General features: G+C 35.9%; 1 protein-coding gene across 1 annotated transcript; it reads right to left on the bottom strand.

Moving 5' to 3' along the window:
- Window positions 1-10016: 10016 nt before the first annotated feature.
- On the bottom strand, window positions 10017-14622 carry LOC131057156 (disease resistance protein RUN1). Its single transcript, XM_057991338.2, has 5 exons — window positions 13781-14622; window positions 12572-13655; window positions 12104-12448; window positions 10731-12011; window positions 10017-10645 (listed from the first exon to the last, which is right to left on the bottom strand). Exons 1-5 carry the CDS (start codon window positions 14497-14499, stop codon window positions 10205-10207), a joined length of 3870 nt encoding a protein of 1289 aa, XP_057847321.2. The 5' UTR covers window positions 14500-14622; the 3' UTR covers window positions 10017-10204.
- Window positions 14623-15167: the final 545 nt, after the last annotated feature.

Genomic DNA, 15167 nt, shown 5'->3' with positions numbered 1-15167 from the left:
TAACCCTTGAAATTCATTTAGCATCCAATCTTGCATTGCGTGGGATTGGACCTTGTGGGTTTCAACCCCTCTTTTGAATGTAAAGTCTCTCCCCTAAGTGAAAACCATCAACCCTAGTGAACCTCCCTTCTCTCTCCTTGGAGTTGGAAGAGGGGAGAGCAACTAGGGTTCGATCGCAATTTTCCGCTTTACAATATTATTCAAAAATTTGCCTCTAAATATGGTCAAATCAGCTCTTGGCTATTTGATTATACAAAAAATGTCTTACAAATCATCTCATGGGCTTTTATACAAAATTTGGCATTACAATATGTGTTATTCAGCTCATTGCCATTTTAATATACAAATCATCTCATGGGATTTTATACATAATTTGGGATTACAATATGTGTGATTTAGCTCATCGTTATTTTAATAGACAAAATTTGGCATGTACATATGTACAAATCAGCTTATTGCCATTTAAATATACAAAATTATGCCCCTAAACATGTAAAAATCAGCTCATGGGCATTTATATATACAAAAAATGAATATAGAACAATTTGTCGATGATTTATACAAAATTCTCAAAATCATTGTACTCTGAACCATAGAATCAATCAAGTGAGCCTTTAGGATAGGCTCTAACCCGTATTGTATGAAGTATTGCCTCGTGGTCAGATTCACAAACTTTACATAAAATCTTGTTATGAGGTCTACCACGATACTTAATCAAATGAATATTTGTTGCAACAACAAGGTTAGAGAAATGAAGAATATGTCTACGTGTTTCAAAGTCCTCGAACAACCAAACATAAAAATTCTTGATAGTGTATCTCTGAAGCCATGTTCCTATCACAACAACAGACCCTATTGGGTACTCAATACCCTCTCCATCAATGATTGTGGTTGTCAATTTTCTTTTTGGCTCAACACAATGACACAAATAGTAATTTGTTCCTTCTTCATTGTTCTCTTCTGCAACAACTGCATACATATGACCTACATTTTATAAAGTGTTAATTAATACCAAAAATAAATTATGATGTACAACAAAATGAACCAAAAAGAATACTTGCAAAAAAATTAACTAAAAAAATCACTTGAATCCACTAGGTCGAATACATGGTCAAAATCCACTAATGTCTCCATCTGGCTCAATTGTAGTGTTCTGGGAATTTGATATGATTCAATAGGAACCAACGGTCTACAAGACCATTTTTCAACTCACTCTTGTGATTCACATTCTTCCCACAAACAGTACATGCATGAAGAGAAAAAACATACCATATGTCTTGTATAAATTACCAGTGAACTTAAATTTGAACTCATAAATGAGTGCATGTCACTCGATCTTGCAACTGTACAACAATCTAGATAGTTTTCAATGTTAGTTTTAGTGATCAACCAAAAATATATTTGAACCATTGGCATACCTGGATTACTTGGACCCATCATAGACCTACACCATCACATAATTATTTATGCATCTATCAACTCAGCACCACCTTTGTAGTTCAATTCTTCTCTAGCTAGGGCTCTTTTCACACATGCTCCTGCACCATCGTGCTCTCCCTTACTATGTCCAACCTCAGTGAATTTCCAAAAATGTTGTACACCGCTTGTCATATGCATCCTTGTCAACCAATAAAACATCCTTGCATTCTTTAATTGTGCAGTGCAATTATCTGACTATATTAAGTGTTGGTTGTATCGTATGTTCCTTTCCTTTAAACTATAATAGAAAACTTTAAATCATCCTTGTACAAACTCCAATGAATGAGTATAATCATCACTTATGTAGAAGTGATACTCTCTTACAATCTTTCTATCCTCCTCTATGCTATCATCTACATGCATGAATGCTATGTGTACAAAAATAGAAACTTGTGTAGAGTGATAATACATAGATTGTACTTCATTTTGAGGTTGTAGTGTATAATTTTTAGTGAAATCAATGATAGAGACAATGGTACCAAGAGGAAATGTGTCCTTACATAACTTGAATTGATCATCTAACCATCGAGCTCTATGAGTATGTATTATGTACTCATAAACTAGTTTCTCTTGAAACATTTTTCATAAATTCAGCTACACATATATCATTTTTCACTAGCTCACATCTCTTTAAATCTTTTGCATCTTTAACTCCATATGTGACTGTCTTGTATTTTCCAAAAGAAACTAGTTTCATACCAATTTCATGTGTGCTCTCCAAATGTACACATCTTGGTAAATGTTGCAAACCACCACATATAGCACAAGAACCTTCCAAACAATGCATCTTATAATAAATACAACCATCACATCTATTACGTAGCACACTTGAAAAAAATTCTCTTACCGACTTAGGAGGTGCTTGTATATTGCATTCCTGCAAAACATCGTTAGTATGCAAAGTAAAACAAATATGATGAAAAATATCATAGTGCATGGAAAATTCAATATGCATCCTACAACAACATGTGGTGCGCACATGATTAATCTTAATATAAAAAGGTTTTGTCATTTCAAAAACTCTTTGATAAATTCTTATTTGAGGAAACTTTTGAAGGAATCTTTCATTAAATTTAGTTTGAGTCATATATAGATAGTGTTTGCATGTGGCTCACGATTTTTAGACCCAATTCCCCTTCTAAAAACATCTCTTTGGTTGGGTGAAACTCTTGTGTTGTCATGCCAAAAATTTTCAATTAATGTTCTTAGTGCATCAACAACAACCTTAATGCCCAAAGAGAATTATTGTTAGGTTCCTCGATTTTTTCCCGCCTCTTTAATGCTTTACTTAATGTTGTTCTACTAACGTTTAATGACTTCCTTGTTTCTCTTATCAAACGATCTTTTTTAATTTTCTTGCTCATTATGGTTGATGTAATGACACGTTGAGTAGCATTAGAGTCTTTAGTACATGATTTTGAACCAATAGCTTGATATGCATCAAATAGATTTCTCACAATAGTTCTTTCACTGTTACTTTCAGATGATCTTAGGCCTATAATTTTCATTGTCTCTCTAAAATTCAAATTTTTAATCATTTGAACAATTAATTGACATCTTGCGGTTTGATTTAAGTTTTAAAAATAGTTTTGACATATTCTATTAATCATTCTCCTACAAGTTAGTTCATTCATTTTATTGGGCATTGGCTTCAATATATTCTCATGAATGTCAATTAGATACTTTGGTTTCCTACGAATGATTCTAGGAGGTGTTAACATCAGTGCATTATGTACATTCAATTCATCAAATAGAGAAGGTGTATGTTCATCATTTAATTGATTATTCAATGTGGTATCTTCTTCAATTGCATTAGGTTCATATGGTAAATAAAAATGTCTCTACTTCAATTGCATTAGGTGCATTACGTTCGTTTGGTAAATTGAATTGAGATGTTGAGGATGACATACCTTATTCTCCCACTGTTCTTATGTCACATAATTTCTTCATACATTGCCTTTGTCTTTCCTTTTCAACCTCTCGTTGTTCCATCATTCCTCGTTTGTTCTTTCCCATGGTTGATATCGGTTTTCCTAATTACAATCATATTACATATATATGTAAACAAAAGTTCATAAACAAACAAATAACCATAAATATGCATCTTGTCACTATTTTTTGGAATCAAACTATTAAAAAATCACAATATGATTGACAAAACTAAAAGGAGGGGAGGAGGGAGAGGAAGAGAGAGAGAGGATGGAGGGAGAGGGAGAGGGAGAGAGAGGGAGAGGGAGAGGGGTGGGAGGGAAGATAGAGAGGGGTGGGAGGGAAGATAGAGAGAGGGAGATAGGTAGAGGGAGGGAGAGAGGGAGAGAAGAGGGGGGAGGGTGGAAGAGGAAGGGGTATGGAGGAAGGGAGAGGGAGAGTAGGGGGAGTGAGGGAGAGGAGAGGGGGGAGGGAGGGGGAGGGGGAGGAGAGGGGGGAGAGAGAGAGAGAGAGAGGGAGAGAGGTAGAGGGAGGGAGAGAGGAGAGAAGAAGGGGTATGGAGGAAGGGAGAGGGAGAGTAGGGGGAGGGAGAGAGGAGGGAAGGAGGGAGAGAGAGAGAGAGGGAAGGTAGAGAGGAGAGAGGTAGAGAGGAGAGAGGGAGAGAAGAGGGGGGAGGGAGGGACCTATAACGACACCAAATAGAACACCATAGGACCTATAACAACACCAAATAGTGTCCTAAGGGCTCATAGAACACCATATAACCCCTTAGGACACCATATGGTGGGCAAATAGGAATTACAGAAGAAGAGAAAGAGGGAGGGGGAGAAGAAGAGAAAGAGGGATGGGATATGGAGGAAGGGAGAGAGAGAGAGAGAGAGAGAGAGAGAGAGAGAGAGAGAGAGAGAGAGCGAGAGAGAGAGAGAGAGAGAGAGAGAGAGAGTCCATGACACAATATGACCCTTAGAACACAATATGACCCCTAACAACATCTAAGGGGTCATAGGGTGTCCTAAGGGGTCATACGACACTATATTATCCCTTAGCACACCATAAGATCTATAACGACACCAAATAGTGTCCTAAGGGGTCATAGAACACCATATGACTCTTTAGAACACCATATGGTGTTGTTATGGGTCATTGGTGTCCCGAGAGGTCATATGGCATCCTATGACCCCTTAGGACACCATATGGTGTTGTTATGGGCCATATGGTGTCTTAAGGGGTCATATGGTGTCCTAAGGGGTCACAGGACACCATATGACCTCTTAGGAAACAATAAAACCTCTAATGACACCTAAGGGGTCATATGGTGGGCTAATAAAATGATATATTAAATTTAAAGTTATGAATAGAACATCATACAATAGAACATCAATTGTTTAGTTTTGATATAGCTAAGTTAGACCATTGTCAGCATAAGAGAGACTCCAAGCGAACAAACAATGAGGCTTCACTAAAAATCAAGTGTAAGAGCTTGACCTAACCCTAAGACTACTGCCTAAGTTCTAAAACATATGATGCTATTAAATTTGCAAGATTATAGGACTAATCTCAATTGTGACTATATGAATTACACACTTGATTTCTTTCATGGGTATGTACCATTCCAAGCCGTTTGATAAGTGATGATCATCATATACTACCATTGCCATGCCTACAACAAACTTTAATTTCTTTAGGTGACAGGTGTTTTGTAACAACATGGGAACTCTCACATACCCACCACTATCATTCTCTAGGACATCATTTGTGTTACTCTCCCTCTTTCTCTTCCTACCGATTGTTTCCTTCTGAAAAACATATTGCAGGTACTCTGACTCATCATGTTGCTTTGTTGACACTATTTTCCACATCTTCTCTACTCATTAAAAACACATTCGAGAAGAATTTTGCTGCAGGTTTCCTTGGTTGTCACGATAATGCACCTATGGTTCAATTTCAAACCCTATTGCTCCTATTCAATATACACACATAAATCCATCAATGACTTTTCTTAGGAAAGCATACATGATAAAAATCAAAGAGGAAGTTGCAGAAAAGAAATAAACTCACTTACTTCTATAGAAGTGAAGACATAGTTGCAGTGGGGTATGGAGGGAGGGAGGGAGAGAAGAAGAGAAAGAGGGATGGGGTATGGAGGAAGGGAGAAGGGGAGAGAGTGAGAGAGAGACAGGGATGGGGTATGGAGGAAGGGATAAGGGAAGAGAGGGAGGGATGGGGTATGGAGGAAGGGAGAAGGGGAGAGAGGGAGGGAGAGAGAGAGAGGGATGGGGTATGGAGGAAGAGAGAGAGAGAGAGAGAGAGAGAGAGAGAGAGAGAGAGAGAGAGAGAGAGAGAGAGAGAGGCACCTTGTATGCATTTGAGAGGGGGAGACAGTACACTTATATGTGCATATATATACTTAATATATTATATATTATTATATACATATATAAAAATATTATATATTATATGTATATATTATACACATATTATATATACAATGTCATATTATACACATATTATATATTACATATATTATATGTATATACACATATTATATATTACATATATTATATGTATATACACATATTATATATACACTATCATATAATACACTAGCGCGTACGCGTTGTTTATAGTAAAAAGAGCGCGTACACGTTGTTTATAGTAAAAAGACACCGTACACGCTTCTTACACCATAAGTACCTCGTACGCGATTTTTAAACCATAAGTACCCCGTACACGTTTTTGACTGTTTAGGCTTGGATATAGGCCTAGATGACAAAGCTACGGTTTGGAAGTTTGATTTCCCTCCATTTCTCTCATTTTTGACGTGTTTTATTTTATCAACTTGGTTTATCGACTTTGTCATCATCAGGTTTACACTTCATGAAGTGGGTATTTCTAAAATTGCCACCATATTTTCACCCATCTTCTGAGCTTTCTAACCATATAATTTTTTTTCAATTTGAACAACAATAACATATTATTATTGAATTTCTTTTACTAGTGTCTCCATAGTTCTCACAGACATAGGTGCACCATTTTTTAATAATTTTTGATGTACTTTATCCAAATTTAAAAAAACTTTCTATATTATTATAGTGCAGTTGATTCTTTATAATTTTAAAAAAATAAATTGTATTTTCGATTTGTTTAGTGCAACTTATGCTTCGCACACGAGTAGGTACCTAATTTTTAGGATGTGCTCGATTGGAAAAATCATAAAAAAAAAATACTAAAGAAAAAATTACAAAAAAAATACACATCTTCTAGTGCTCACTCTTAGCTATCTTTTTGCCAAAGGATTTGTCAAAATACTAAATCTAACTATGACTTTTTTGATGCGCACGTCAGACACTATGTTATGTTTTTAAAAAACAATCAAGGTTTATTTTTTCATGTGCAAAGGATTTGACCCCCTTAATATTATCTAGTTTTGAAAAAGTTTAGTAGTTTGGAAACTAGATTCAGAGTACTACAATATTTGTTCTTTGATTATCTTCATATCTTAAGTGGATGACTTTCAAATTTTGCCTCCAAGTTCAGGTTCACCTAATTTCAGAAAAAAAATGTCCACTTATACCCCCCTTTTTGACCACCATCTTTGTGCACTTACCCCCCTCTACTCTTCATCATCAAGTTAAATTCATTTACAATAGCAAGATGCATACTTTGCTTACATACCAATTTACAAGCTTGTTTGCAAACCTCATTTGATTCCAAATCTTCTTCAAGTACTCTTAGATGATGATTAACTAGTAATCTTTAGATTTTACATCTTTTTTTATAGGAGAATAAAAAATCTCCCCAATAGAGATTCTTAACACCATCCATGCACTTTTTCTAGATTTTGTCCTAGGTGTACATGATTTATTTCACTTTTTATGTTCTCAAATTTTGATTGATTACTTGGATGTTTTCACACTTTGAAAGTTTTTTTTTTTTTAATATGGGGTGACTTTTCTTGTATTTTTCTCTATTTATTTTTAAACATATTTTTTGTTTTGGCCATTGTAGGTATCTTTTGTTGGGAAAATGGTGTTGTACACCTTGCATAGTAATGTTTTATTGTTGTAATATTTTATTATTGTGTGAGGTGGACATGGAATTATATTGTAATATCATATTGTATTGTTGCACCTAGGAGCACCTAGATGGACATGCAACATGTAGAGATTCCCTTGGAATATTCTTGTAACCACTTTATGAGTTGTATCGACACATTAGTATTATTTAATATTTGGAAATGTAATTGTGATGAAGTACCCAATATTAAATGTGGGTCAAGGGGTAGGTAGGAAAAATATTATATTTTATTGTCACATGTTTTTGATGTAATAGCACTTAGTGGTTTTGTGAGAGCTTGTGTTTATAAAAGCAACCACAAGGGTAGTTGTTTGGGTTGGTCAGTTAGCTAGGTTAGCATTTGTGAAGGACGAAGCATGACATGGGATGTGTGGATTCATGCTTGGTCACATGGAGTTCTTGGTTATGGTTGGGTTCTCGAAGGCTTTCCATATTTATATTGTAATGGATGCATTGTTGATAATACATGGTGGATGATGCTTTTGGAGGCTAGGTTTTTCCCTCATGAGGGTTTTCCCAGGGGATATCTTGTGTCACATTTTCATGGGTATGTTGTCTATTCTTTGCATGTGTATTATATGAGTTTATTTTGTTGAGATTTAAATTGGGTTATATGGAAATTGTCAAAAAGTTGGTTGCAAGTTTCCTTTCATCTTGTAGATACTAATTTTTTTTGTGTGGACCCATTAAGATAAGGTCTCACTCTTGTGCATATTTTTTGAGATTTCACACATCATATTGTGCTATAATTTTTGCTTGTATTATATCATAGAATGTCACAGGGGTTGTGTAATTCCTTAATTTTTTCCATCACACCTTTATTAAGTGATTATCCTCCACACAAAATATTGAATGAGATGAAGAAGTTACTAAATAGAAGCCTTTTATATTCCTATTATAGAGGTAACCTTCCATCCTCAATCAATTAATTTCCTCAAACTATTAGCACTTATATTTTTGAATGAAACTTTGTTATTCTTGGTTGAGTAGTGTTGTTGGGATCACTCTTGTAGATTCATGTTCTACCTGTATCTTTTATCTTTAGATATTTCTCCTTTATTTTTCAATTATTGTTGTCCAAATAGTGTCACCAGGGGCACTCATACATATTTTTGTCTTCTTGATCCTAATCTTCATTTTGATTTCTGAGGAGTTTCTTAATGTTTATCACCATAGTAGTCATCATGTGAAACTTTTTTGTTGCTTCTTCATATTTTAGTTATGTTTTTTTATGTCCCTATTCATTTTGGAACATTTTTCTGGAGGCTTCTTATTCCTTCATTTTGTATTTCTCTATTTCAGAGATGATTTTTTCCCATGAGAATTCCTCATTTCCTCTCATTGTGAGAGATATTTTTATTTACACATGGGTACCTCATCAGGTCCTTAGTTGGTATGACCCATCTTTGACATTTTATGCATTTATATTTAGAGGTTTTAGCTACTCCCTAAGTTACACTTAAGATGGGGTGTTAGAGTAAAAATGTGTTGTATCGTAGGTCCCTTTTCACTCTAGAGATAAATATTAATTAGGTAATGTATTTTGTGGCCAAATTGATATGATGAGGATGCATGTCATGATATATTTTTCTTACGTAGGGATTTTCTATGGTTGTATTTTATTTTTGGTTTTCATTTTATAAGGATTCATTATATCATTATTCACACTAGTGAGTTTTTCACATTAATGATGATTCCTATTTCTAGAACAATTTGGTGTCCATAGTTATTTTTTTCTTTATGTGATAGATTTTAATTGCAGGTGATCATTGTGAGCTATATGATTAAGGAATAAAATCTAACACTATATTACCTCAAATAATATGATATTTTTATATAAAAATATAATATGATACTTCTGTCTATTTTATCATGTTAGTCTTGTTTAATAGTATATAATAAAAAAAAATTGCAACTATTATTTCTTCATAAATGTAACCATAGAGTCATTTAGTTCAATCATTAGACAATAAAAAATTACAAGTAGATAATATATAATTTTTATTATTAAATAAAATTGTGTGTGAAAGTGAGAGTGCATGTGTGTATGTGTGAAAAAATTTAGGTTGTCTTGTTGATAAAGGCATACTGTAATGATTTAAGGTTCAGACTTTTACCAGACCACTGAGCTCTTGACCATGTGCATTTGCTGAACTAACATGCTTAAAGAATGTGTGCCTTCGCTAGGAAGGCCGTTGTCCCCACTGACTGTAGGCCTTTCCTGGACCGTTGAGGTTACAGATTTGAACATAGGTAATACTACTCTAAGTGACAGAGGTCCCCGACAGTGATCTGGATAATAAAGCCATTGAAAAGAGATTCCCTTAAATGATCTCACTGAATTTGGACCAGACTAAAAACTCATAATCCTCAACTAAAAAATGGTTGTCCTAAAAAGCAATTTTCAGCAGAGCCAGAAAATTTCAATCGTCCTGCTTTAAAAAAATGGCTGTAAAGTATGTCCCATCGTGCGCAGAATTAAAAATACCAGTGGTAATGCAAAACTAACTCTCGAAAGAAGTATACATGGATAGTAAATGTCAGCGAAACTCTTTGTAGCGGTCTTCATCGTATATGAGAACCACCAAATATAAATATGAACACATATGAAACTGGAAGACATAGCACAGTAAGGTGACTTTTCTTAAAATTTAAATGGACTACAAAAGAAGAATATGGAAAATATAATGACGATATGTACATTTTTAAATAATTACTTCTAAAATGCTAGAAGCATCCATAAACGACGAAAAGCCTCCAACAATCTGTGCTCTTCTCCCATCACAATCAATCCTTTCTCCACTTCACCTTCGCCCGAACCCCATTTCTCTACCCTGTACTCCTCTGTTCTGTGAGACCTGGAACGTTGTGTGAAGAAACCTGCCCATACCCATCTACCTTCCTCCACCTCCGTTGAAAATATTTCATTACTGACAGAAGATATACGGAATTGGATCTTCGGAGTACTACAACTTATAACAAAACATACAATAATGGCATCACCATTGGGCGATCTCTTCTGCACCAATTTTGGTTTGGAATCAATTTTTTGGTTAGCCAAGGAGTCAACGAGAGAGTGACTCGGAAAGGCAAAGGAGTTTACAAGGAAGGCAGCATCAGGGACCGCTTGGGTACATACTATAATTTCACCTGCCAATTTCTGCAATTCCTATGCACATCAATATTCAAAGGCATCACAATCAACAAAAACAATTAGAATTCAAAATTGTGGAAACTATTATTACCTTAATGCTTTGAATGCAGATTTCAACACCTGATTTCCTGTTTGCTCTGAGTTCCACTCTTCTCAATCTTTCCATGTGCTCCAAACTTTCTATACCCAGCACCTCCCACCTGGTATCAGCTGTCAACTCCTCCAATGTTGTACAATATTCCAAACCTTGTATTTTATTCACTCCATAGCTGCCTTGAAGAACAAATTCTTTGAGTGAAGCTAATTGTGCAAAACTGGGAAGTCCCTCCACTCCGGGGCACTTAATTATCCGCAGCTTTTCAATGTTCACCATATCAACAATACCGTTGATGTTTTTCAGAATTTTACAACCCTGCAAACACAAGTCTTTTACCGTTGTTGGGAGGACTTCTATCTCCGTTAGCTGGTGAATATTTCTAAGCTCAAAAGTCTCAATGACAGGACAACAGTCTCGAGAGATGGAAATTTTGGACGCTTTTATGCCAGAGAGCGTTATCCATTTAAGGTTGCACAACGAAGAAGTAGATGACTCCATCTTGAGATTCAATTCGCTGATTGGGCACCTGTATATAACCAATTTTTTAAGATTTTTCAATTGCCTGACTGAGTTTGGTAAGGATTTCAGGCCTGTAGAGATTATGTCCAAATTCTCTAAAAGATTAAGATTACCCACATGGTCCGGCAAACACTCCAGCTTGGGACAGTTTTCAATCCTAAGATTAGTCAAGGAGGACAAATCTCCGAGTGAAGTCGGTAAGCTTGTCAGCAGCTGACTCCCTATCTCCAACACTCGCAACTTCCTCAGTTGACCAATGTCCATAGGCACCTCCCTTAAGCTACTGCAACCACCTAAGTAGAGCTCCCTCAACGATTCCTGTTTTGTTATGTGAGAAGGCAATACTTCCAATTGCTTGCACTCAGAAAGTTTCACATACTCAAGCTTTGTAATGTTTTCCAGAATACCTGACTGTAAGGTAAGTTTATCACAGTAGCATAGGTCAAGATGTTGTAGGAGTATGAGATTCTTACAAGAATCTGGCAACAATCCAAATTCCCGGTTCACATTCAAACTTAGATACCGCAGTCTTTTCAAATTGCCAAAGTTACAGGGTAGTGATGATAGCTCAGAACAAGCAGTTAATTCCAGATGTTCCAGCGACTGGAGAAGACAAAATTCTTCTGGTAAACTCTTCAGCCTTTTTGCAAACTTAACGACTATTTTCTTCAAATGAATGAGACGTCCTATTGAGTTTGGAAACCTTTGAAAATTAGAGCATTCATCAATAACCAACCCTCTTAACTGCACAGGAGCCTGCAGCAAAATGTTAATTAGATGGACAAAGAACATACAATTATATAAATATTGTAATTAAGTTTTAAAACTGCCTGAAGGAAGATGCTTACATCAGTGTCAATCTCCCACAATTCTTCTAAGTGATTATCTCTCGTTACTTTTTCACGCAGATCTAAAACCCTCAAATTCTTCAACAGATTCAATGAACGAAGACTTTTCTGCCCTATGTTAAACCAACGAAGCCACAGTAGCTCTTTTGACATAACGCCAATTACCTGATTATAATAATTTCCTCTAACCTGAAAAATTTTTAGTCCAAGTGAAGACGGTGAAAGGCTACAAGATCCTCCGCTAGTGTTAACTATAACCTCCCCGCCAAGGGAGCATTGAGGAAACTCCTTGAAGCCACTTGTAGATCCAGGTATTGTAGATGTTATTCCACGAATGCGAATCCTCTTATCAATTTTAAGAAAGAAAAAATCAGAAGCTTATAAAAACAGTTATTAATTCCTAAAAGCAAGGACGAAGGCTGCTATAAAATTCAATTAGTGAAACAATTTACTAAATTTTAATCTTACCTGTGCTTCATTATGAACTTTAATAATCTGATATGGAAACCAAATTCTGTAAGGCGGTTGTTGATTTGCAATTTCTCTTCCTAAATCTCTTAGATGATCATGCATTCTTATGTGATCATTGTTATCAAGTTCGACAAGACATTTATTCTGAAGTCGTTCCCAACTGTGAAGACCATTCCACCTTGATCCATCCCAAACATTAATAACCAAAGTTTTCTCTTCTCCGATGAAGAAACAGGCGATATCTAAGAATATCTCCTTTTCTTCGTCATGTAAAGCATCATAACTGACTTTTAACCTTTGTTTGATATCTTTGGGCAGTATTCTGGAGATCTTATCCAATTGATGCATCCAGTAATCTTTGTTAAGGTTGCCATACAATTGTGCTCCAAAAACCTTCAGAGACAACGGCAATCCATCACAAACATTAAGAAAATTTTCAACCAGAGACTCAAACCCTTGAAATGGAGAGGACTGCAAAAAAGCATGCCAACAAAAAAGTTGTTCAGCATGATGTGGATCCAACGGTTTCATTTTATAAACCGTTGAAATACCCCAAGCTCTAAGCACTTCAAATTCTCGTGTAGTAACAAGAATCAAACTACCCCATCCAAAGTTATCCTTATTAGACAATAGTGCATCTAGCTGTTCCACATTATCCACATCATCCACCACTATCAATACTTTAACAGATCTCAACTGGTTACCAATCATGCGCTTCCCCTCTTCTATATTGTCCACTTGTGCATCTTTGAGACCAACGGACTCCAATAGTTCTTTCTGCTTAGTATGCAATGCACTTTTATGAGCAGCATCTCTAACATCAAATAGAAAACTGTACTTTTCCATAGTTTTGTATTTGTTGTTATAAGATTGTTTTGCAAGAGTGGTCTTGCCAGAGCCACCCATACCCCATAATCCCACAATATGCACAGGGTGTTGGTGTTCAGCAGATTGAATTGTCATTTCAAAGTCATTTAGAGTTTCATCTAAACCGATTGGATGTTTGGCAACCACAAACGGCACATTTTTTATTACTTTCAAAACACAATTAACAATCTTCTTGGGCAGCTCCACCTCGTCACTAGACACATACAATAGCAGCAAAACCAAACACTGATTTCAATTTATACAGAATTAAAATATTAAAAAAATGAATGAATTCGGAATGAAATTGATTAGAAAAGGGTAAGGATATTTGGTACTCACTCCTTGGTATTAACGATGTGACCAATTTCATAGGGAACATTGTAGAGTGCACTCTTCCACTCCTGAAGCTTCTCTGGCGTGTGCCTACGCTTCTTTTCGTGCCGGGAAAATGCATCAGCGAAGACCCCATTTGCATATCGGACATCGTCAGGCTGAATATGGTAGAAAATAGGTACAATTTGGGTGCCAGTTTTGAGCATAAATGAAAGCTCTGCTAAACACCAAGGGGATTGGGCATAATTCTTGGAAAATACAGCTAGATGAAGTGAAGCACTACGCATTGCTTCTTCTATTTCTTTTGGCAAGGAATCCCCCAATTCAAGTTCTTCTGAATCAAGAAAAACCCTTAAGCCCATGCCATTTAGGGTATTGTAGAGAGTGGTTGCAACCGTCTTTTTCACATCTGGGCCACGATGATTAATAAATATATCGTAGGGCAGCTTTTTCGTGGCAGAAGTAGATGGATATGGTGCCATGCCTTGAAAAGCATTTGTAAACTCATTCTGTGATTGACTAATTGTGGTGGATGTAGATGCTAACGAATTTGATTGATCTGAACGCGAAGGGAAAAGTAGAGAACACCACTCAAAGCAGGATGACAATATGCTTACCAGTGAGTAAGTCGCAGGAGTGGTTCGAGCTACTGGAGTTGCTTCAGAAACATCTGTATTCTCGTTCTCCAGTTGACGCCCACTGTTAAAACCTGAAGTAGAGGCCATGGAATTGGATTGAGCTTCGTCAGTTAGAAAGAACAAAAGATTAACAAATTCAAGCAGGCTTCTTGTTAAGGAACCCCATTGTATGACGAAAGGAGTACCAAAGAGCTTTTGATAAAGCTAAATACTATACGGATACTAATTGGTTAAAGATGACAGTGACTATATGCCTTTACTGACTGAGTAAATGATATCCTGTATTGGCACAGGAAACAAAGTGCGAGAATGGAAGACTTTTAAGAGGTAGACCCACTTTAAGCAGAATCATCTGACAGGCGTGTAGAAGAATTCTAAGAGGTAGACCCACTATGTACATGAAAGCACGAGGCCTTTATAAGGAATCATGTGCACCTATCACTATACTACAGTAATTAAAGATCATGCAGACCGCCATTCTCGGTTAATTGCAATTGGTAAAGATATCAATAGTCTTGCTCAATTCCACAAGTTTAATACGCCTGTAAAGCTTCAATCAATTACAATATTTTACAATCTAAACTGTTCAGATTTCATCTTTATCTTTTTAGGGCCTGTTAAACTACTATTTTTCCCTATAATGTTGTATATCACATCGCAACAATATGAATGTTATATATTAAATTAATTATTTAATTTTCATTTTATTAGTTAAATAATATTTTGTTATTATTTTTTAATAAAATTATTGTTCA

The sequence above is a fragment of the Cryptomeria japonica genome, chromosome 7 (assembly GCF_030272615.1).
Source record: "Cryptomeria japonica chromosome 7, Sugi_1.0, whole genome shotgun sequence".
Lineage (NCBI taxonomy): Eukaryota > Viridiplantae > Streptophyta > Pinopsida > Cupressales > Cupressaceae > Cryptomeria > Cryptomeria japonica.
This window is presented reverse-complemented; position numbering and strand designations above follow the sequence as displayed.